We start from the raw sequence: 22,951 nt of genomic DNA, 5'->3' as shown, positions 1-22,951 counted from the left end.
CCCCAGTCAAAGAATATCTTCACATAATCCTTCCAAGGCAAACAGATGATGTTATACACTTCAGTATTGGTGACCATAAATAAAAGTTTTCCTGACAATAAAAACTAAGTATCCTTATAGGTGCAGGCTGGTAAGAGCTTCATGAAGATCACTTACTTTTCCATAGCTTTAATATAACCAAATACAATAAAATTATTATTTTTATTATTTATTTTACATATATAAATATATATTTTTATATATTATTTTTATTTATTTTTTTTTAAAATGGAGATAGGAAAAAAATTTTTATTCTTGTTTAAGAAAAAACCACCACAGCATTTCTGCATGGCAGAAATACAAGTAGGAATTGTTTCAAAAACTAATCCTCTAGATGAACAAATGCACTTCAGTAAATTTGAGAAATGGTATTTTAAGTATGCTTTCTGCATTTTAAGAAACTAGAATAAAACTTAAGAGAAAAAGTGAAAGTTATCTTACTCTTTTACAAGGTTTATTTTCTTTTTTCTTCTTTTTTTTTTTTTTTTTTAGGAGGGTTCTTTTCCCCCTGACACACCTAAATTTTTGTTCTAGAAAGCACTAAAACAGAAGTATTTCTTCACCATAATGAAGTGGTCACCTCCTCTGATGCAAGGCCTCTTCAAAGCAGCACCATGAGCTATTGCATACCTAAAAGCAGCTTTAAATACTTATCATTCATCAAGCAATCATGAATCCTGTGATAAAACATCTTTAGAATAAAAAGGTTTAAAAAAAAGTGTTTAGATATAATCACTTAATGACAATTATCTGGATAATGCTAAAATAAACATGCCATTCAAAGTAAGTCTGATGTTAATGGCTTAGAACTTCTTACAGCTTTCAACAAAAGGTTCAGCCATAACAAAAGATTCTTAGAAAAACAAAGTTTCCATTGGACAAGAGGAAAAAGCCCTCGGAGGTATGAATAAACTGGCTAAAAGAAACAAGAGGTCAGATTGATTTAGGGTGGGCTTCTCTGTCTCTCTGAGTCCAAAAACCATTGACTGGCCAAAGGGAAGCAGGAAAATAGCAGGAAGGACTACTTTTAAAGCATCAATTACTAGTATTGGATACAGAACACTGGCTTAGATCAATTTGAAGAGTGACCAATTATTTTTATGTAATTCTATTCATTCATGCATGATACAGTCATGCAATACATAGTGTTACAGTCTCATTAAGCATTAAAGTCATACACCTACAAGAGACAATATGGATGAAAAGAAAGACTTCACATTCACAAAGTCTGGACAACACCACATTGGAAGGAGTGACATATCACAGAATCACAGAATCTTAGTGGTTGGAAGGGACCTTTGAGATCATCGAGTCCAACCACATAAAAAAAAAAAACAAAAAACCACACAAACAAACAGACACACACAACACACAAAACCAAACAAACAACAACCCCCCCCCCCCAAAAAAAAAAAAAAAAGCACCCACCAACTAAACCCCACACCCATGACCTCACACACAACACCCCACCACAAACCAACAATCCCAATATGCTGAAAGACAGGGCTGCTACATCCAGGTAAATCAACATGCTGATAAATGGGCCAACAGAAAGGAGAAGGAATTCAAAAGCAGATGTAAAGTCATGCACCTGGGATGAAAAACAACAGGAGCCCGTACAGTGTGCAGGTCAATTGCTTAGAAAGCAGATTTGCAGAAAGGGACATGGGGGGGCCTCACGGACACAAGCTGAATCTGAATCAGTGTGCCCTTCAGCAAGAAAAACTGACTGCGTTCCAGGCTGCATTAGACACTTTCATAAGGCTGAACCTGGAGTTTCACTATTTTCTGCTCCCCAGAACAGGAGACAGACATTGACATACTGAGCAAGCGCAGTAGAAGGCCACCAAGATGACTGAGGGCTGTGACACCTAATATAGGAGGAAAGACTGGGAGAACTGGGTTTGTTCAGCCTTAAGAAGAGGCTTGGGATGCAGGAGCAGTGCAGATCTTATTGCTGTCTACAACTGCCTATAAGACAGAGAAAACGGAATCACACTGCTCAAAGGTGCACAGCTATAGCACAAGAGGCTGAAGACAAGACGGAGCATGGGATTTTTCACCATGAGAATGGTCAAACACTGGAATGTGTTACCCATAGCAATAGTAGACCCTATCCGAACTTGACTGGATCTGATCTGGCTGAACTTGATCTGAACAGGGGGTTGAACAAGAGGGTCTCCAGAGATCCTATCCAGCCTTAATTATTCTATGACTCAGATGTACAGATACCACAGCTAGAAGAGTTTCACAAGCAGGGTTATTTCCTCTAAAATCTACTGCCCGGACACTTGAAGGAAAGGTCATAGATCTTTCTTGCAATTAATTGGAGGGTCCATGCAAGCACAGCATTATAAATTGAGGGGTTGGAATGTTTTTATGCAATGAGATTCTCTTCTCCATAGCTACCAAATACAAATAAGATACAACTGAAATATCAAAAAATATGGTTAAGTGAAACATTCATTAGTTTACTCTAGAGGTTTGCTCCCATGTGACTCAAGCTGATAACTGTAAATAAAACATCAATTTTAATTATCAAATTTCTGCCAGAAAATTACAGAGTTTACATATTTCTATCAGCAGCTCGTGATTCCCTTTGGAGGAATTATCATGCCACTGAAGAGGCTACTTTAAAAAGACAAAAAGTTGAACTCAATTATTCAAAAAGCTATATGATAAGGTTTAACACAAAGATTGTTTTCTCAACCATAGTCATGCCACCAAGCACACTGACACAATTTAACCATTCATTGGTCACAAAAAATCAAATCCCATTAAAAAAAGCAGTAAATCACATGGTCAAGCATGTATGCAACCATTTGTGTATAAAATAAGAGCTACCACTGTTTCTTATGATGCCATGTTCTCAGTTTACATTCAAAAGTTCAAATCTGGATGAGAACAAATTTTATCTCAAGCATTTTAACAGCTTGAGACAAGGCTTGACTTGGAAGCCTGAGAGCATGTGAATGCAAGTTCTAAGGAATCTGACTTCTGTCTTGCATAGTAATCCAAAACAGCTACAGAATTAGCATTGATTTATTAATAACATTAATAGCTATGTATAAGAAGTTCTTGATTTTTCAATTTAATAGAACTCCTTATCCCTAAAGTTATGCAGAAAAAAGTCTAGGACCTGTTAATAGTCAAGACAAAACATCCATCAGACACACCACTAGAAAGTTAAGAAAGTCATGGTAAAGGTGAACCAAAATAGACTGTTCATCAAAGAGTATGTGGATCCAATAAAACTTTACCTTACTAGCTAGAAAAAGAACTTGGAAAGTGAAGACAAGCATCAGCAAGTGGTCCTTTATGCTGCATGTCATGTTTGCAGTCTCATTTGGAAACCTTTGTGCAATCTGATAATTTAAGTAGCTGGTTTATTTCAAAATTTGCAATTTCAGGACCTACATCTACATTTATACTATGGTGCTGAATAAATGCTCTAGTGTACCACATAAGCATTTTTTTTATTAAACTAAAACATGTCTAATGCTTAAATTCTTTATATATGTATAGATTCTTTTGCATACACTAACTTCTTTGTAAAATTCAGAAGTTGAGCCATCTGGGTTTAGAGCCAACTTTCAAGTGTTGAAGAAAAGTATAAAGCAATTCTAATTAACTTCAAATTAGCAATAAAAAGACATTAGGAAATACTTAATCAAGTAGGTTTCTATTAGCAGTAGTCCAGGAAAGTAAAACACTAAAGTACTTACAAACTGAAGGACAACACTGGGAAAAAAGTAACATGCTCCATTTGCTCTGCTTCTGATAAACTATGCACAGTGCATACCCCCAACTACTGAAAAATGCCAAGAATAAGCCATTTTCTGGTCTGCACAACAACTGCATGCACATGGTACAGGAAACCCATAAATTTGAAATCACATGCCTCTGCATTTCATATCAGCCTATTCAAATAAGTTTTGAATAAATTTGATTTTTATTACCCAATATCAAAATTCAGGTCTGTAATGACAAATATATATAATACTGTCCTTTTCCCCTTAATTAACATATTTCCACTGTATACACGTTTTACAAACAAATCACTGGAGTTGTCATGGCAGAAACAAATCTGAAAGCAGCAGGCTGTGTTGGATTCTGCTTTTGTACTTTCCTAAAAATTTATATGTGTGTTCATTCAGAAATATATGTGTTCCTGCATGCAAAAGGAAATGCTGTTTTCTGTTTGTGTGTTATGAATAAAACATTATGTATTCGCAGCAAGCATCTGTGACACTACATAACTTACCTGTCCTGTTCCCAACCCACAGATGCCTCCCTGCCCACTCTCCTCCTGCTGCTCCTACTCCACTGCAAGTATTTCCAGCAGCCTTTGGGAGTTAAGCAGAGCTTTTAGGACCCTTTCCTTGCAGGGTAGGGGGGGAGTACAAGTGCTTGATTTAACGCATCTCTGGAGGGGAAAATATGCATGCACACACACACACCCTCTTTCTAAGTGTGCTAAGAACAGCTGTAAAACCCATCCACTCAGCTGAGGCTCTGATCATAATTAGGTCTAAGGAAAAGTGGTTTCAAAAGCATAGCTAGACCTACCTCCAACACTAATGGTATATCTGTAACTGGAATGCATTTAAGATTGTGGAGGATATTGCCTTAGTTCTTAAGGGTATAGAGGCATTTGACCTCTTGATGCACAAACAAAATTTAAGCATGCGAAATCTGAAGATTCTATATGTATTTTTTTCCTATTATTTAAAATGGCATTCTGAGGACATTTACAGCAGTATTAACACGAAATTCTGTGACAACTCTAAATGTAAGTCAAGCATAACTTACTGAAATCACTTTGTCTTTACAGATATATTAATAATACTGTTCTTATATGGCAAGTCTACTATATCCTGATATTTTGACAGTAATTAAAATAAATGTAAGGAGACTAAATAAAGCCCACTTCTTTAAATTGAGGAAGTTTCAAGCAGAGATTCCACAATGAAAAGACTGTCTACAGGAAAGAAGTCCAGTTCTCATTGAGACGCAGAAACATACTGCACGGAACAATTACTTCCAGAGTATTTAATCTGAGTTACCCAGGGTATTGTTATCCCTTTGCTAGAATCCCTGTGGAATTTTGATCAAAGATGTAATGTAATAAACATCATAATATATTCTTTCTGATTCTCTTACCTTATATATGCTGTAATTTGTAAAGACCAGGTGCACAATAGGAATTTGACAGAGGCAAATACAGTTGTTTAGTTTTTATAGCCTCAAAAATCACATGAGCTGCCCATAGAAGCGATCTACAGAGACACAAAGTACCTATCAGGTCAGAAAGATCCAGGAACCACTTAAATTACTCCTTAGTTATCCTGCACATGTAAGATGTTGAAAATAAATTATCAGGCATTGTATTCTGATAGAGTAAATTCTTAGGTGTATTTGAGGCTTGCTTATCTAATTATTTTGAGACTCTAAATGCTTCCAGATGCTGGGGGGGAGAACTCTGCTTCTACACAGAGTAAAAGACTCCAGTGAGGTCAAGGCAGTAAGGGCAGCCTAAGGCTACTGAGTCAGAGCTATGAATAATGACTCCTAACACCCTCTTTCAGGCTGCTCTCCAATGGCAAAGGACTGATGACCACCAGTGACAAGGAGCATGACTTTCAAATACAAATATCCTAAAGACATAAATCACAAGTCCACCCAGTTATCAAGAACAAAAAGGATTTTGAAAGCTAGCCTGCCTAAGTTATGTCAAATAAAGGAGAATTGGGAAAATTACATGCATGATGTAATGTCAAACAGGGTAGACTGTCTAAAGATAAAAAGCATATGCCTTTATGTCCAAATTAGAAGACCAACCCAAAATGAGTAAGAGTTACTTCAAATCCAAAATGGTTTGGTCATTCAAAACAGCAACACATACTTAATCTTATTCCACGTATGTCTTAACTCTGTGCTGCCAGAAACATTGACACAAAATTTAGTCTTCAGCTTAAACTTTGGTTGATAAGTTTTAGTAAAACTCATTAAGGGGAAAGATAATAGCTATCTCCACATACTATATATACTGCAAGGTTCAACTGCAATAGTTATGAATAAAAAAACTGGAAGTTCAGCTTCTGTTCATTTATGGTTAAACTTTTTAAATAGTTCACTAGTTCTGACAGTTCTATAAACTTACAAAACTAATTTCTTTAAGAGCTAAGATCTCCTGCTCAGCAAGCAATTATCCAAAGATTAGTGTCTGGTAATTAATTTATTCTCTTCAATGAGCAGAAATAATGGGGATTGGGTTTTTGTGACTTTAAGCAGCTCATGCTCAGTTACTACCAGATGCTCAAAGTCATCACAATGAATCAGAGCAGGAAAATACATTAATTGGATTAAGTATTACTTTTACCTTTCCCTCTTTCCGATTGAAAACAGAGAGCATTTTACCTCATTTAATATGTGGAATGCAAAAGTAAATGTAGTAAGAATAGTAAAACTAGTAAAATAACAGAAAAATAGTTCCATTTTCCTGTATTTCTCTTCTGGTTTGAGAGCTCTGAAAAGCAAATGGTTGCAAAAAGCTCAGATACAGAAACTGTAGAAATCAGTGTTTCATATTGGCAATTTGCATCAGTAAAATATTAAGAGCTGATACATACAGGAAGTCAGACCTTACATCTTGCTGCTGAAGATCAACACTGCCACAACAAAATCTTGAGATGAATTGTCTAGATAACATTCTTACTTAAGGGGAAGAGGGAACAACTTCAGAAAGAAAAAAACTAAAATACTGCTCAAGTCATTTTCTAACAGGGCAGCACTGACCTTTCCAAATGCCGCTCATAGGCAATAAACTTTAAGAAAAAAGCAGCCCTTGATTTGTAGGCAGAACCTTGGGAGTGCCACTGATTGCCTACACCTGCTTAAGCAAAAGCAGGGAGCATACTACTCCAACAACCTATTTTCAGAGAAACTGAAAGCATTACAGAACAAAAAAAAGTAGAATGTTCAAGTTAAATAAATGATAAAAACAAAATAGAAACATTCGATATATATATGTTCAACATATGTCAAAGTGAGTACAAATGTGAACATAATCAAGACTTTTTACAGCAAGAGATCAGCATACACGATGTCTAGGCTTTTCAGTTTTTCAATTGTTGTTTCATTTAAGCTATAATACCAACATAACCCATAAGTATCCACAAATTCTATATTATAGCCAAATGCTTTCAAGTTATATTTGCTACAATGTTTTCTCAAGTGTTTTCCTTAGAATAAGAAAACATTACCAGATGCTTCCACTTGTATTTGCTTATATACAGCTAAATCCTAAACAGCTAATTAGAGCGTCTTCTCCTAAAAAACCTCCAAACTTTTCTACAAGTATTTGGTTGTCTTCATGAGATATAATTAACACATGATCAAAAGTCTCAAATAGCATATTAGCCCAGCCAACACTTTATAATTAAAAAAAATAGTTGACTGGCAGGTACCAACTGGCATCTCCCAGATACTTTGGCAAAGCATTATGCCCTGCCATGACAACTTTCAGAGGAGCAACACACTGCTTCAGAGAGAAAGCAATTTTCAGTTTCCAGCTCCTACCAAATGTGGGGCTCAGCATGAATTCCGTCTGCCAGGGACAGGACATAACTGATTGGCACTGTATGGCCTCTGCATATGCCAAGGTCTCTGTAATCCTGCCAAGATCAAACCTGCAAACAGAAAAGTTAGAGGCAAAAACCCAAATAAAACGTAAAAAACTCAATCACAATATCTTGCCTATGAGAACACACTTTAGAAGTCTACCAATGTTGGCCGGTAAACTGCATCTTTCTTGATATATTCACACTGATTTTTTTTCTTCTGTGTAGCTTAACTTTGCACATCAACTAACCACTGGTCACAGTCACACCTGGAGAAGCTGCCTGTAGCTGCCTCATATTTGGAAATAGCTGAAAATGATGCAGCGCCTACAATTATAGTCTGTTGAGAGCTATATAAATGAATTTAAGCATTCCACAACTACTAGATGAATTTGCCTTTCCTTCTGAGGAACAGAATCATACAAAAGCATTGGGCACAAACTCGGCATCAGCCTGGTTTCCATATGCACATTAGAGCAATTAGAGGTTGAAGCACATCGAACATCACATGGAAGACAGTTCAGCAAATACAGCTAAATTACTGACTACATGAAGCACCAGAGCATCAAACACTTCTAAGGGGCATTATTTTCTGTACTGATCTTATCAGGCTCTGATAAACCTTCAAAAGGGAAGATAACTTTGACAATAAAAACACTAAAGATGCAACTAACCAGGTTTGTGATCTCTAACTAGCAGGCACTGGTGTGCATGTCAGAGTGTAGGTACTATTAGAAGATGTAGCATGTACTCACAAGTGTATGACAGTATTTTCTGTTGTGCCCACACAAAAAAAAATTAAACGCTCAGGGTCAATACAGGACACTCAGAGTTGGACTCAACTTCCACGTTAAAGCACCCAAGTGTAGATTGTCCGTGTGAGCGAGCAGTCAAGGCTGCAACTAGAGTCAGTGGGGATCTAGTTAGCACAGTTAAGTTAAACTGCAGTTTCAGCCCACCCTAAAGTTGAAGCCTGCATCTGGCCATCTGAGTAACTCTCCAGACTGCAGTGAATGTATGGAATAGATCTCCATCTTCTCTAATCTGCAAGTTGAATCCCATGTCCTGCCAATTCTCTCCTGATGTAACATCACTCATATTTTGCATCACTGGCTGAAAACACCCATGTTACCCAACATTCCAGTACAGCAAAACATACAAGCAGAGCAAGGCAAAAGAAAAAACACCAATAAAAGCAAAACGCACATTACTGGTCCAATGTAATGCCAAGCATCACTGAATGATTGGCACCAGTGCCATTTAGGAAGGCAGCACTGCACTTGAGTACATATCATGCCTTTCCAAACACAGCAAAACTCTCCAACCATCACATTTACTTCAACAGTCCCATAGTGACCCAGATAAAAACAGGAAAAAGAAAGGCAAGGAGGGTAACTGCTATATATAGTTTACCTATTTCCGATTTTAGCACATGCCAGAAATAACTACTGAGGGCAAAATGCAACTAGAATACTTCCAAACTGATACTCCTTAAATTGGAGACAAGCATATGAACATATGCTTGAAAATAAGCTAGTCTATTATTTTAGACTAGCTCTAAAATCCTATGGTACTGTTTTCCTTCACAAAACATTTGTGATCTCCTTGTCATACTGAACTGAAGTTCATTACTTACAGAATTTCAAAGGACCTGGGCCTGTTTAAGCTAAACCAATTGCATGTAGAAAAAGGCTTTACAATCATGAAATGACTTCATAAAAAAATAGAGTAGCTAAAGACAAAAAGTAACTGCTAAAACAAATGACAATTCCAACAGGAAAGCACAGCTGTAATCAGAAGCAGGACAAGTCAATTTGGAAGGTAAGAGCTTATACAATCAAGCAAATCTGTGTGGATGCAGCATTGTCACTAGAGGGTGGCTTAACAAGACATGTCCTTCCTTTAAAATGAACAGATTGATTTTACCTCTGATCTCTTCTTCACCAGCCCTAACAACTGGCAGAGGCTCCTCCTTTCTTCCTCTGCATTTACACTAGTCCCAAACTCCCCTAATTTCAGCTACCTTTGTGTAAACACTGCTAAGCCATTCTCTAACCACCTCTTAGGTTCCCATTAAATATCCATGCACTTGCCCAATCACAAACCCTTGATCCTATTCCTCAATCAATGTCTTTGTATTATACAAAGCTGCACTCAACACTTCACTAAAAGGCTGGCCACTACAGGCACTTATCCAAGGAAATGAAGAATTTTATTAATTATATAGTTTCACTTAGTGGCAAGATTACTTTAAAATTAATTGATCACACTCACAAGCTCTGAGTTGTGCACAGAGGTGGGGGTAGTTCTGATGGTAACAGCACAAGGAGCCTGCGAGAAAAACAGTTTATTGCCCATATGATTCTTCTATCAGGAAATTTAAAGTTAAGAAAAGGTAGAGCTTACAAACTGATGGAGGACCTTGCATTAGAGCAGATGCACTGCCTTTACTAAAAAAAAAAAAAAAAAAAGAAAAAGTAGGCAGTGAGGGTATATAGCTTGTTAGGAAACAGATAAGGAATATACAGTGGTTGGTAGAGTGCAACCTCTCTCCCTCCTCTAGTTGAAGGGTTTATGAGCTTTTATGGACAGTCTTAAAGACACAATACAATTTTTCACCTGGCTTTGAAATTTACTGCTTATAGCACCACACTTACCTACCCTGATCAGGAAAATATGCACCTAGAAGGCTGGTAGGTGAGATACCTCAACAGAACCCGAAAGAAATCTCGGTTGCTCAGAGGCAGCCATGACTCTGTATCCCAAAGAACAAGCATCAGAGTAGTCTGTAGGGTATATGCCTGTCCCTACCTGTATTTTCCCAATACAGTTATCCTTAGTAAATACAGATAGGTTATTTTAAAATATTTTTACCAATTGCTGAAAAAAACAAAACATGTTCAACTAAAAAAATGCAGTATACAGTTGTTTTGTCATAGACCTTGATGTAGAGATGTTGTATCATATAACATACATTAATAGTAAATTAAATCTATTATAATACTCTGAAAAAAATGACTGAACAGTGTTCATTTCAAGTTAGATGCTTACGAAAGCATTTTGTCCCATTTCTTGAAAATACTTGCATAGGTAAATCAGTTTTACAACTCTTAGGTAGCATGAGTTGCTTACAACATACTAATATCATTGCCTAATATTAGGAAAAACAATAAAAATCCAGAACACCAGAGTTGGGTCATGGTGAGTAAACTTCTGACTGTGCATACAAAGAGTAATGTTGTCCATACTCATTTTTGTGCAGTTCTACTTAAGCCTTCCCACTAAGCTACCCAATCTGTCCCCATTCGCCCAGACACCTTCAAGGGTCAGTGATTTCACTGTATGAAACTGAATGTTCATTAAACTGCTGCACTATGAACAAAAGACTTTGATATGTACAGAGGTGTAAAAAGCTGTTAATGCTCCATGCTTCAATTTGTAAAAAAATAGGGTTACTCTGATAGGATTAGAAAATACGTCTCAAGCCTGCACATTTTATTTAAGCTTCCAGAAAACTTCCTAGTGTTGATTTAATTTTCTAGATCACTGCCTGCACCCAGCAGCGTCAGAAATTATAAATTGAGAGTTCTAATTTCTTTCAAGTTTGGAATGCAATGTTGGGTTTTGAAGAGCCTATGCTACATAAATATTTCAAAAGTAGGAAATGATTTGAAGGTATAAAAGAACAAAGGGCAATTTCAAATTAGCTTTTATGTGCCAAAGCCATAAAGGCTTTCTTTAAAGTACATACCTTCAGTTTTGTCACACACATGACAACTTAAACCAATGAACTCAAGGGGCCACAGGCAAATGAATTGAAGGAGAAGCCAAAAGTCATCATATAAATTGTACACTCATGATTTGAAAAAATATTATCTAGCAACACTACATGGACTTTGAGAAGGCTGTTACTCTGAACCATGACACATACACTGACACGTCCAAAATACGCACCATAGTTTAAGTCCCTGATTTTGATCTCACTTGCTTTAAGGTTAATAGTATCTTTAGGTAAAGTGGCATTACCACACCTTCTTTCCTCTCAAATAAATAAGCAGCATTATACAGCAGCTGATGTTAACCAGTTCAAAGCACTCAAGCTACTATGGCATGCACTAAACATGGAGCAAACTGACAATAAGTAGGCTTTCAGTCTCACCTGTGTAACCCACTGAGATTATTCCAATCCCAGCATGTTTAATTATAAAGCAGAATCAGGTTACTGTCCAAGTAAGCTCTGGCTGTGTGGCCCAAGAACACCCAGTACTTCTCGTTCTTTCAGTAGGAGCTAAAGGCCTCCTCAGGCAAACCAAATTGGTTTGTTTTACACCACTGTCCTTGTTCAGCTACTCCTTATGTATACTGCTTAGCCACCACCCAGACTATAGTCTAGAGCAAATTAAGATGTTCCTTAGGAGACATCTGGATAGTACATGTCTGGATATAGAAAATAAAAAGGACAGATTCACAACAGCCAGTTCAAGGACAACAGGGGACTCTGGAGTGCCAATACCAGAGACAGCACAGACAAAAGCCTCCAAAGATATGGCCCATCTCAACATTCACTAAGGACCACTTTTTAACAAATACTAATATTCTCTTTTCTTGAATTCTTTGGCTCTTAAGCATTCAATATAATACAGAAGTCCTACTTTGGGCTCTTGCTGTAATTAGAGTAATTCCTTTTTGGTGTTATAGTTAAGCTTTATTTTTTTCTTTTCCAAAACAGCGGCTTTCTTACCTTGTACAAAAGAACACTATTCCTGGTCATCATATAATGAACTTGCAACTATCACAGCTGTGTTTTATTCCAAGAGAAAGGATTGTTCATTCCTTCTAGACCACAGAAGCAGGAAGCCTAAAGATGACAGTTTATTTAGCACATTCTACCATAGTGTTTTATCTTTGCTCAGAGTTACAGCATTGATAAGAGTTAAAATTATTAAATATTTATAAAAAAAAAATCTGTCAACTATGGTACCAACACACTTTATTACAATGAACTAGAAAGATTTTGGGGGTACTTACCCAATGCATTTTCTATTTGGAACCTTATTATTGAAGCATCTTGAAAAAATGGCTAAAACCTAGACCATGAGCCAGAATACAATCCTCATTTACCATTTTACAAGTCATTTGCAAAAGGACAACAGTTAGAGATCAAGAGAATTACATTAATAGCTAGCATGTTATATCCTTTGTTCTTAAAACTGCAAAAGAAAAAACTATGCTGATGTACTTTGAGCATACAGATAAAGTACAACTCTACTGAACAAAGCACACTGCAGAAGACAGCCAAAGTATTCACTACTTCTGCTTATTATCGCAAAAAGCCAACAAGAAAGTTGCTTTACAACTTGCAGTCCAAATATAACCCCACCACCTAAACGTGACCATATTCCATGGGATTATAGACATAGTGCTGATAACAGCAAGAGGCTGGGCTCAACATCCCAGTAATCCCTTCCTGTCTGTGGGAACTAACACTGATGTTTTTTAAATTAGTCCCATCCTTGCTAAAGTGCTGCTACTATAGCTAACTTAGCTATTAGAAAAAGTCATTCCTATCCAGTTCCCATGCAAATTAACATCAGGATATAAAACAGAGCTGCTATTATTATAATAAATTAGATTTCTGGAAGTAAAACAGATAATGTAAGATCACAAGGGAATGTTTTCTCATAGAATTATCCTTTCTGTACATATTTGCTGAAGGTTAAACTGCAGCAGACCAAGGCTGCATTAAGTGTGAGTTCACAAAACAAAAGATTAAAAAATTTGTGAAAAATATATGAAAGAAACTATATTATTCCCTCTGCCATAATGAGCATTGTAAAGCAAAGCAGTTATATTATCAGTGCTACATTAGCTTGGATGCAAGTAATCAGTACATCTTCTTCCTTGTAGTTCATGGAGCAGAAGGAATTTCAAATTGGGCAATTACTTGCTAAGCATTACAGATCAATGTTTACTGGAAATCCTTGTTTTCCTTAGCAACACAGCAATATAAGTTAGAATTTTATGAATATTCCTCTCATTTCAAAACACAATCTTTGAGGTGTAAGATTCTATTTATATTCAGACCAACAAACCCTTCTCTTCCACATTACTTAAATATTTGGAAAAAAATAGTCTTAAAAAAACAGACTAAGATTTATATAGGTGTTTCTGAAAACTAAACTGTTGGTTTTTGGTGTTCGGTTGTTTGGGTTTTTTCCACACAAATTTTGTTTAAAAGTAAAAGGCTAGAAAATATCAAGAGTTCCAATTACAAAATTTCCTTATTATTTATCAAACTAAAGATGTTTTCATGTGACTGATCAAACACTTATACCTATTTCCAAGTGTTTCATAAGTATTAATAAATTAATCCATAAACCTAGAAATAAGGAATTGAAATACAGATTAGGCCAGTTTCCAAAAGCATAACAATGCTACAGCTAAACCTGAACTGCCACTCAATTCCTCAGTTAAGATTATCTGCATATGGCTCTTCAAATAGCAAATAATATCTATCTAAAATTTAGAAAACAGTACATTTCATACAACTGTTGAACCCTCATATTATGAAAGGGTCTGGCCTAGAGCACAGCTCCTGCAGCACAGCTGAGGTGGCCAGACAGAGCAGTTTGCACAGCAACTAGCCAACAGCAGGGCACACCAAAGAGGGCCAGCAACTCTTCTCAGAAGAGCGAACACTTGCTCAGCAGTGGTGCCACAGGGCACAAACCCCCAGCTCCACTCCAGTGGAGCAACCGTCCCTGTCACACCATAGGTTCCAACCCAGACAATCCTCCTGAGGGCAGATGCATCTGAGCAGGTCTGGGGTCCCTCACTGAGGCAGCAGAAACCAGACTACTTGCCTACAGGAGGTGTGTGCTAGTAGAATGTACCTGCTACCAAATGAAGGAAGTGTGGCAGCACGCTCCACAGCATTGGAGATGGCAAGAAACAGATCCTGAAGCTTCGAGAGTCTGAAGCCCCAACTATGCTGAAGGAGAAGCAGACAGCCGGCTCATTACTATGAATCCAACAAAAGGCCACAAAGATGATCAAAGAATTAAAACATCTGACATATGATAAGAGGCTGAAAGCAGCGACTCAAAAGGCTGGGGGGAATCTTGTAAGCGTGCAGAAGTACTTGAGGAGATGAAGTTAAGAAAAAAAAAAAAAGGCTAATTCTTCTCAATGGTATTCAGTGAAAGGAACAAGAAGAAATGGGCACAAATTGAAATGCAGGACATTCTGTTTAAATGCAGGAAATATCTTTTTGATTGTGGGGATGGTCAAACACTGTCACAGGTCACCCACAAAGGCTGTGGAGTCTCCATCCTTGGAGATGGTCAAAACCCAATGGGGCAATGTCCTCAGCAGCCTGCTCTAGTAGACGTTGCTCCAAGCAGAGAGGCTACAACCTTAGCCATTTTGTTATTACTGTAATTACTGAATTAAATCAAACTGACTGAAAGAATAAATAGACAAATTATGGTATAATAACTTGAGGACAGTCTACTACATTTCTTCACGCAAAACTAGTAACTGAATACAAGGAGGAGAGACCAATAACATTTAAACTTCAAGTTGGCCCTCAACAACACTCCTCTCAAGAGGCTAAAGAAATCAAATCATAAGAAAAGAGACAGAATATTATCAGGAAACTTAAAGTGTCTGGAGGCAAAGCAGACTAAGTGTAAAGATTAAATCATCTTTATGAATAGGCAAACAGCACTAAGCACTGGTACATCTTGCTAAGTCTAAGAAGAGGGTCTATTAATAGACATATACATCTTGCTAACTTCCTCTTTAGACAGCAGTTATCTAGGCTAACTCAAAAATCAGGAAGAGATTTGAGGAACCTCAAGGAATGATAGCCAAAATGGATGAATAAGACGACATTGAACAGACTACAGAGACCAATTAAACAAGAAGTTGAAAAGCAAGGAGCAACACACAATGACAAACTTCAAAGTCACCTAAAGTGCACTGAATGCAGGTACTAATAAAAAGCAGAAAGAAAAATGTTAAGTTACATAAATAATGCAAATGAGATATCACAATGTCATCATAGTACATCACATCATGCCATAAACAGCAGAGTGTCTTTTGGAATCACACATAGCACCTTTCTTCTCCATATTACAGCAGGTTAACAGAAGCATCAAAGAATGACAAAGAAATAGCATTAACAGAGTATGAAAAGTGTTTCACGTGGAACAAAACTGTTAAGACTGCAAAGAACTATCCAAGGAAATAGCAGCATAAGGCATAACGGCATAAGGAGAAACATGCATGAGATTATATACACACACACACACCAGTCCCAAGCCACTTTCTGCAAGCAGCAAGCCATCTAAATGAAGTATCTTCAAAACTAAGAACAAAAAGGTTTCTTCTGCTACTTGGAAATCACACCAAGTTTGATTCTACATCCATCTGCAGAACAGTAACCACATGACACTGCTGCTTACTTAGACTGGAAATGAGAGCACTCAATACAAAGATTTTACATACACCCTTTAGAAATTGTCATTTAAGGATGAGACTGGAACACAGTTTTAACGCTATCTTACGAACCAAACAAGCCATTTCTCTTATAAATAAAAAATAAGCCAAAATGACGTTTCATTTTAACACTTGTAATTTTTTAAAATACTTTTTAAACTCTATTAACCTCATGTTTAAGAGCTCTTTCATTACTTTCAGGCATGTAACTGGATTAGCATAGCTACAGGCAGGCACTAAACTATACTTAGCTTTTTAGCATTGTAACAGTGTAACAGCTTTAAGAGAACGTCATCTCTACTGATAAGGTTCCACTAAGAGCAAGTTACTGTGAAGGACATTCAGCAACATTTTGCTTTCATCCAAATTTTCACTTCATGAATGAAGTACAGTAAAAACTTTTTCTGTAGGTGGGTTTGGTTGAAGGAGATTATTTTAGAGGAATCTGTTTTGTCTGAAAGCCAGTATACAAAAGCACATAACTCAAGGCATGTGGAGTTGAGGCAGAGCAGTGGCAATAGCCAGCCATCTTTAGAATTTTATAACAATGTTTCATCCCTGTGAAATTAAAAGTACTCCCTCTAAAGAAGCCCACAAATGAACTAGGAACTATCTTTCAGACACATAAGAAAGATTATTCTTGCTAATTAAGCAACTTGTTGCAAGCTAATCTGCAGTTGCAACAGAAAAAGATCTAACCAATGTGAATTCCAACAAGACAAAAAACATAAGACAAGAACCTAACTAGCCGTCCCAAGGCTAATCAGTCTGCAAATGAGTTAAAGAGCACAAGAGAAATGCTCAAGAGCTGGAGGCATAGAGATATATGTGCATATGCATAAACAGTAGTGCTATTAACTATTCTGTCCGAAAAAGAGACAGCACACTAAAGAAACTACTTTCAACCTTCCAGTTTGACCCAGTTATAATTTCAACTACTCATGAGACTTCATTATAATACATATATATACACACACACATATATATATAAAATACATACTTATAATCACAAAGCCAGGTCAAAAGAATACAAAAGTATGACTGCAGCCAAACAAAATGAATAGTTTCTTTTACATCAGGTTAAGTTTTCAGCCAATCTGCTCCCGTTGCTGCTTCCCTGCACTGGTTTCAATGGCCACACAAGCATGGGAAGGAAGGCAGACTACAGCAGCACCAATATCCATCTGTCCAAGTTTTCGTGGAACTACATCCTTCATTGCAACATAGTAATTATTGACCAAACTGCTACATAGTAGTGTGCTTTCTTGTACCTCACACAAATTAGTTGTGTGCTCTCAAAACTTCTATGCTTCAAATTCAATTTTTTTCCTCTCTCTTTTTAAGAGGAGATAAGAGAACAGGTCTCTCATAAGCCATGTGACATAGTTCCAGCTTGCCAAGCTTCCCAATTTACTGGAAACCACATCCCATAGAATTAGAGATGAAAGTGTGGTTCTGAAGGACAGTTAGAGAACAAGGTCTTGAATGATAAAAGCACCATCAGCAGTTCTGTTATCTCTGAAGCAAAGCTCAGGAAGATAGCAAAAGACTCAAGGAAAACGTAAAGGAAAACCTTCAACTTTAAACTGTCCTATTAAATTAAAAAGCCAGCCCTACTCAGCAAAATTAAGTTACCATATATGGTACTGGTTCTCTTGTTCTTAGCACCTGTAGGTCCCTAGTCATCCAACATGATTCACAGCATCTGAGCTATGGCCTGGGTATGACAGCAAAGGCAGAATTCTCCTCCCTGCCCTACCAGACCCACACCAACCCAGCTCCAACAGTCCCAATGGTGCTGACGGTGTTGAGCCAGCTCAATGAACTACCAATCATTCTGATATCCAGATGTATCACCAGAGGCTGCACCTTACAAAGCCAAAACAAGGCAGATACATACAAGCACACGGATAACCAGTTCAAGCCAGCTGATGCACTGTCTTCTATTAACACTTGCTAACACAAAACAAACATGAGGACGCAGAACAGTAATAACAGTATATACTCACTGTGCAGGGCTATTTGTACAAGTGAAGATGAACAAACATACAGAGAATAATCCAGTGGTGTTACAGAAGCAGCATTGGAAATCATAGAAAGAGAAGTAATTAAGCTAGTAGAACTAGTATTTTTGCCTACCTTTTTAAATAAAACTCAGTTTTTTCTCTGTTGCCACTAGTAACTTAGTATTTATTTACCTTTTGGAAGCAGGTATGTATACCTACAGACACAAAAACCTACATAGTAGAGGCATCTATCATGAGAGCACAACACAGGACTAGATAGGGCTCACATGTCAGATCTCTAACCAAGATAACACAGGAGTTGGCTCAGTGCTCCACTTACCTCTGTGCCAATGCCAACAGGGAGAGGAACCAAGTCCTCCTCCTGCCAGAGGCCAGACTAGCCCCGGGGCCCAATCCTTTCCCTTCAAGGACAATCAGGCTACAATTGCAATTGAGTTTGAATGCTAGAGGCCTACTAGGTCTGCCCTATTTCCAAGGACTAAGAGGCTCCCATATTTCATTGCCATTGTGTTTTTCCACTCAGCTTGTTCCTCAAACACAATGAACTATAAACAATGAACGAGGCAGTTTCCTGAGACTTCAGGCACATCTTTCTAGAAGTTTTATACTTGCATTGGGGGCTTTTCCTCTTCTGTAGTTGTGCATCAATTAGCTTTTGAACAAAAAACTGGCTACACAAGGAAACAATGTAAAAGTTTATATAGTGCTCCACATAAGCAAACAAACGAGATTTTTACCAATATGAATACCAAAATACTGTATACTTGATACATTCAAGATTTTTCATAAAAAGTACAAATTATTAGAAGCCCCTTGAAGATATTTGTGAACCCTCTATAACCTACAGCACAAGTTTTCAATTAACACTCCTAAATCCTGCAACATGTTCTAAGTATTCTTATTATTTATCTAGTGCTGATGCTGCATTTTGGAGGCAGCCTTGCTGCTTTGCCTATATTTTTGGTTCCTTCCACTCCTTATCTGCAAGACAGTGACACGAGCTACTTCTTGACTACATCCTCCTCCCTTCCACCTCCCATTTTGCCTTTCACACTGATAAGTATCCACCCATCTACTAAAAATAACAAAAATAGCACATATTATTATTCCCTCCCATTTTGCTTTACAAAGAGATAGGCATGAATTATTAAGAGATTACAAAATGGTTTTAACAAAAATAGCATGTACTATAGTCAACTTAATTCCTCTTCGAGGAAAACACCAGGCAAGAGACAACTACTGGCTTGTCCCAAAAGAGCAGGCACACAAAAATCTCCAGCAACACATATGCTTCTGGCAACAGCTAAATAATCCCGCAATTAAAAAAAGCTGGATTCTGTGGTACTCTGGATCAACAGTAAGATTCCACAGGCACCTGGGCTCCCAGGAGAGATTATCTGGAATATTCATGCCTCTCAAAAATCAACATTTCAGATTTTAAAGAATTTTTTTCTTCAGAGGGATTAGAATATTTAACTTTGTATTCCAAAGCAAAACCACAAAGCAAGAAAACTTTCATTACAAATCCCAGTTTTCAAATTCATTAAACATGACTCAAACTCAGTTTCCACTGTCACTTGAGTCGCAATCAGTCTGACCACAAGAGACTACCCAGATTAAGTACTATTATCAATACCATGGGAGTGATCAGGCTAGGGTTTTCTCTAACACTAAAATCATACTGACTTTCTCATTAGTCATTCTTTTTCTTTCTACAGCATGCCAGCTAGCCCATCAGCATTTAATAAGAGTTATGCTAAGTGCAATTTGCCATTTCTGATCATCGCTCCTCTTCATGGCAATATTGTATCAGAATTTTAGTTCAGTTCATTCTTGGTCCTATCTTCAACAAGATTAAAAAAAAAAAAAAACCCACACAAATAGTTTCCAGGTGATGAAGTTCAACACTAAGAAAAAAAATCCTATTTGATAGCTGCTGCTTAGCCCTTACGGTGCCCAGACTCATTAGGGTACTTTCAGGTATTAAAAGGAAGGTCAACCTTTTATCTACTGTTCTGCTATTTAGGGGAGGCACTTTTGTATTTGCAGCCCTCCTCCTTCACATCCACACAAGTCATCTAGTCCATGCAGCTGTCTCATGCTATTTCCTCCAATTTAAACCTATTTGGATTTAAAAAGGCAAAATAAGTGTCATCTGCATTACCCGAAACAGAGCACATCTGACAACAAAACAAAATGCAGCTGTAGCTTTTTTTTTTTTTAATAAAATAAAAAAAGAAAAAAGTGATGCAGGAGGTTCTGGCTGCATTCAGGACTCAGAACGCTTCCCGCTCTTCTAAGCGGGATGCAAAACAACCAGGCTCTAAAGCCAGGTTCTGTTTTTTTACCCCCACTCTTTTCTGCAGTTGGGCAAATTTTCAAAAACATGGGTGGAGCACACCCACAATCTCACCTTGCTTTAACACCAGTGGTGCAATTACTCTTCTGGAAGGGAAGAGATAATAATTTCAATCCTCCTCTTGTTGATTATTTTGACTACTGCACTAATACTTAAAAGTAAATTTTTATTTTTTTTTTCAGTACAAGAAGACTATTTTGAAAGATCGCTACTGTACCATGAACAGAGAGAGTATCAGCCACCCATGTGTTTCTGCATTTCTGACTGGCCAACAGCTCCCAGATCAGTATGTGAATGTTCACAGCACCTCCTCTGAACAACCTCATTCCTCTCCTGCACAGGCTGAGGAGCCTAGGCATCTACTTCTGGATGTGCATTTCCCTTCAATGAAACAGGCACTGCAACACCTAGTGTGTAGACATACATAGCTTCCCATCTTTCTCACTCAAGAACACCGAGAAATACACCTTGTACATTACCACAAAGAGCTCAAATGCTGGAGAGCACATTGCTAAATGCTCCACCGCATTTTTCCAGGATTCTTCAGTCTAAACACCTGCCTTGGTGTTTCTACTTCAGACAAAAACATTGTTATTGACAGGACGAAAATTAGCTTCATTGTCTCCCACATCTCAACTTTAGGCCCACTTATCCCAATATTAAGGAAAACATAAATTTCAAACCCCTTTTAAAGGTCTGTAACACCAGTGTACTGAGACAGTTTCCTAGAATGCTTACGCCTCTGCAGGGCTATGTAGCTAGAACACCTTCTTTTAGCAAGGAACAAAAACATACAAGACAGTGTTTGTTTGTTTAATATTTAATTTTAATATGTAAGCTACCTCTTAAATAAAGCCAACTTTATTATTATTTACTATAATTTATAATTATTAATTCAGTTTTGTTATTATAAATTATTACTGCATTTCCTCAACTTACAAAATCAAAGCACGAGACGCTTTCTCAAAGAGAATAAAATAAAATAAAATTTCACCTTTGAGTTAATTAACATTAGTGTGTCTAGAATGATTTAGATTAGTAATGTCAGACTGAGGATTTGATTGTGATAGTACTGTTATGTCTTTAGAGTTTAGTAAACATCATTAACTTCACTGGTGGGTTTGGGGATATTGGTAACAGCAGTAAATCTGCACGTCAAAATGCTGGGTTTGGCAACTGCTAAGCCCATTCTTCACATATTTTAAGTGCCACTATACCCCACTGTTAATTAATCATTTAGACTAATCATTAGGCTAACGGGGGCAGGGGAATAAAACTTTCTGGGACCAGCAGTACGCATTTTTCCCCATAACGCACGATGACAGGTGCCTAAAAACCCTGCTGTGGAAGGAATCAGAGTACACCTGCTTTTTTCCCCGCAGCTTCTCCCCCGATGTCCCAGCAGCTTGTTGCCCCAAGCCCGTCCCCTGGGGCACGGCTGCGAGCGCAGACCCTCTCCCCCCCAGGGACGAGAGAGGAGCTTGTCTTTGCCTCGATGAAACGACTATTTCCGAGTCCCTCAGCCCAGTCCCACGTGTCGGTGGCGGCGGAGCAGGCTCCGGCCCGGACCTCCCGCCGGCCCCGAGGGGGTCTCGGACACTGACAGCCGGGCGGGGAAGGCCCGAGGGAGGGACGGGCAAGAAGCCACCCCGACCCCTTTTCCCTCGCCACCCCTCACCTGTTTTGAACGCCAGCTGCTTGTCCTCGCCGTCGCCGAAGAGCTGGAGCATGGAGACGAAGAGGACCCCGCACGAGTTCTGGATGCCGAAGACGGCGCCGTTGCACCACATGGCGGCCAGCATCACCACCCACCCCCAGCCGCCCTCGGGGGGCTCGGCCGCCGCGCTCCCGGGGGCCTCCGTCGCCGCCCGGGGCTGGGCCCCGCTCTCGCCGCTTGGCGCGACCGGATTGCCGCTCCCGGGGAGCCACTCGCCGCCGTTCTCCCGCCGCAGCTCCTCCACCGGCGGGCCGGGCAGGGGGGCGGCGGCGGCGTGGGGGGGGTCCCCCGCGCCCTGCGGCGCCGGCTGCTCGCTCACCGGCGCCATCCTCAGCCGCGCCGCGGAGCCGCTCTCTCCTTCCTCCTCCTGGCGACCTCTCGGCCCCCGCCCGCCTCAGCCCCTCGCCGGGGGAGCAGCGGGCATCCTACGGCGCTCAGTCTGTTTGTCGGTCTGTCTGCGCGCGCGGAGCCGCCCCGCCGCTCGCTCGCGCCTGTCCGTTCGCCCGCCCCCCCCCCCCCCCCCCTTCACTCTTCCCGCCGCGCCGCGCGCCGAGGGGTGACCCACAGCCGCCGCGTTATTTTAAAAGGGGGGCTCCCGTGGGGGCGTCAGCGGTACGAGAGCTTTCCTCCGCGCCGATTGGCTGAGGGGAGGGAGGCGGGGGGGGGGGGGGGAGCGGAGCGGAGC

At 39.0% G+C, this 22,951-nt stretch overlaps 1 protein-coding gene across 1 annotated transcript in view; it reads right to left on the bottom strand.

Annotated features, from left to right (window-relative positions):
* The window catches only part of SLC16A10 (solute carrier family 16 member 10), a 73,008-nt gene extending 50,414 nt beyond the window's left edge, over nucleotides 1-22,594 (bottom strand). The window contains exon 1 of the mRNA XM_074150717.1: nucleotides 22,228-22,594. Coding sequence (XP_074006818.1) covers nucleotides 22,228-22,594 — 367 coding nt within the window. The remainder of the gene's footprint in view (nucleotides 1-22,227) is intronic.
* Between the last annotated feature and the right edge of the window lie 357 nt (nucleotides 22,595-22,951).

Source organism: Numenius arquata, chromosome 7, assembly GCF_964106895.1.
Source record: "Numenius arquata chromosome 7, bNumArq3.hap1.1, whole genome shotgun sequence".
Taxonomy (NCBI): Eukaryota; Metazoa; Chordata; class Aves; order Charadriiformes; family Scolopacidae; genus Numenius; species Numenius arquata.
Note: the sequence above shows the minus strand (reverse complement) of the source record. Positions and strands in the feature narration are given on the sequence as shown.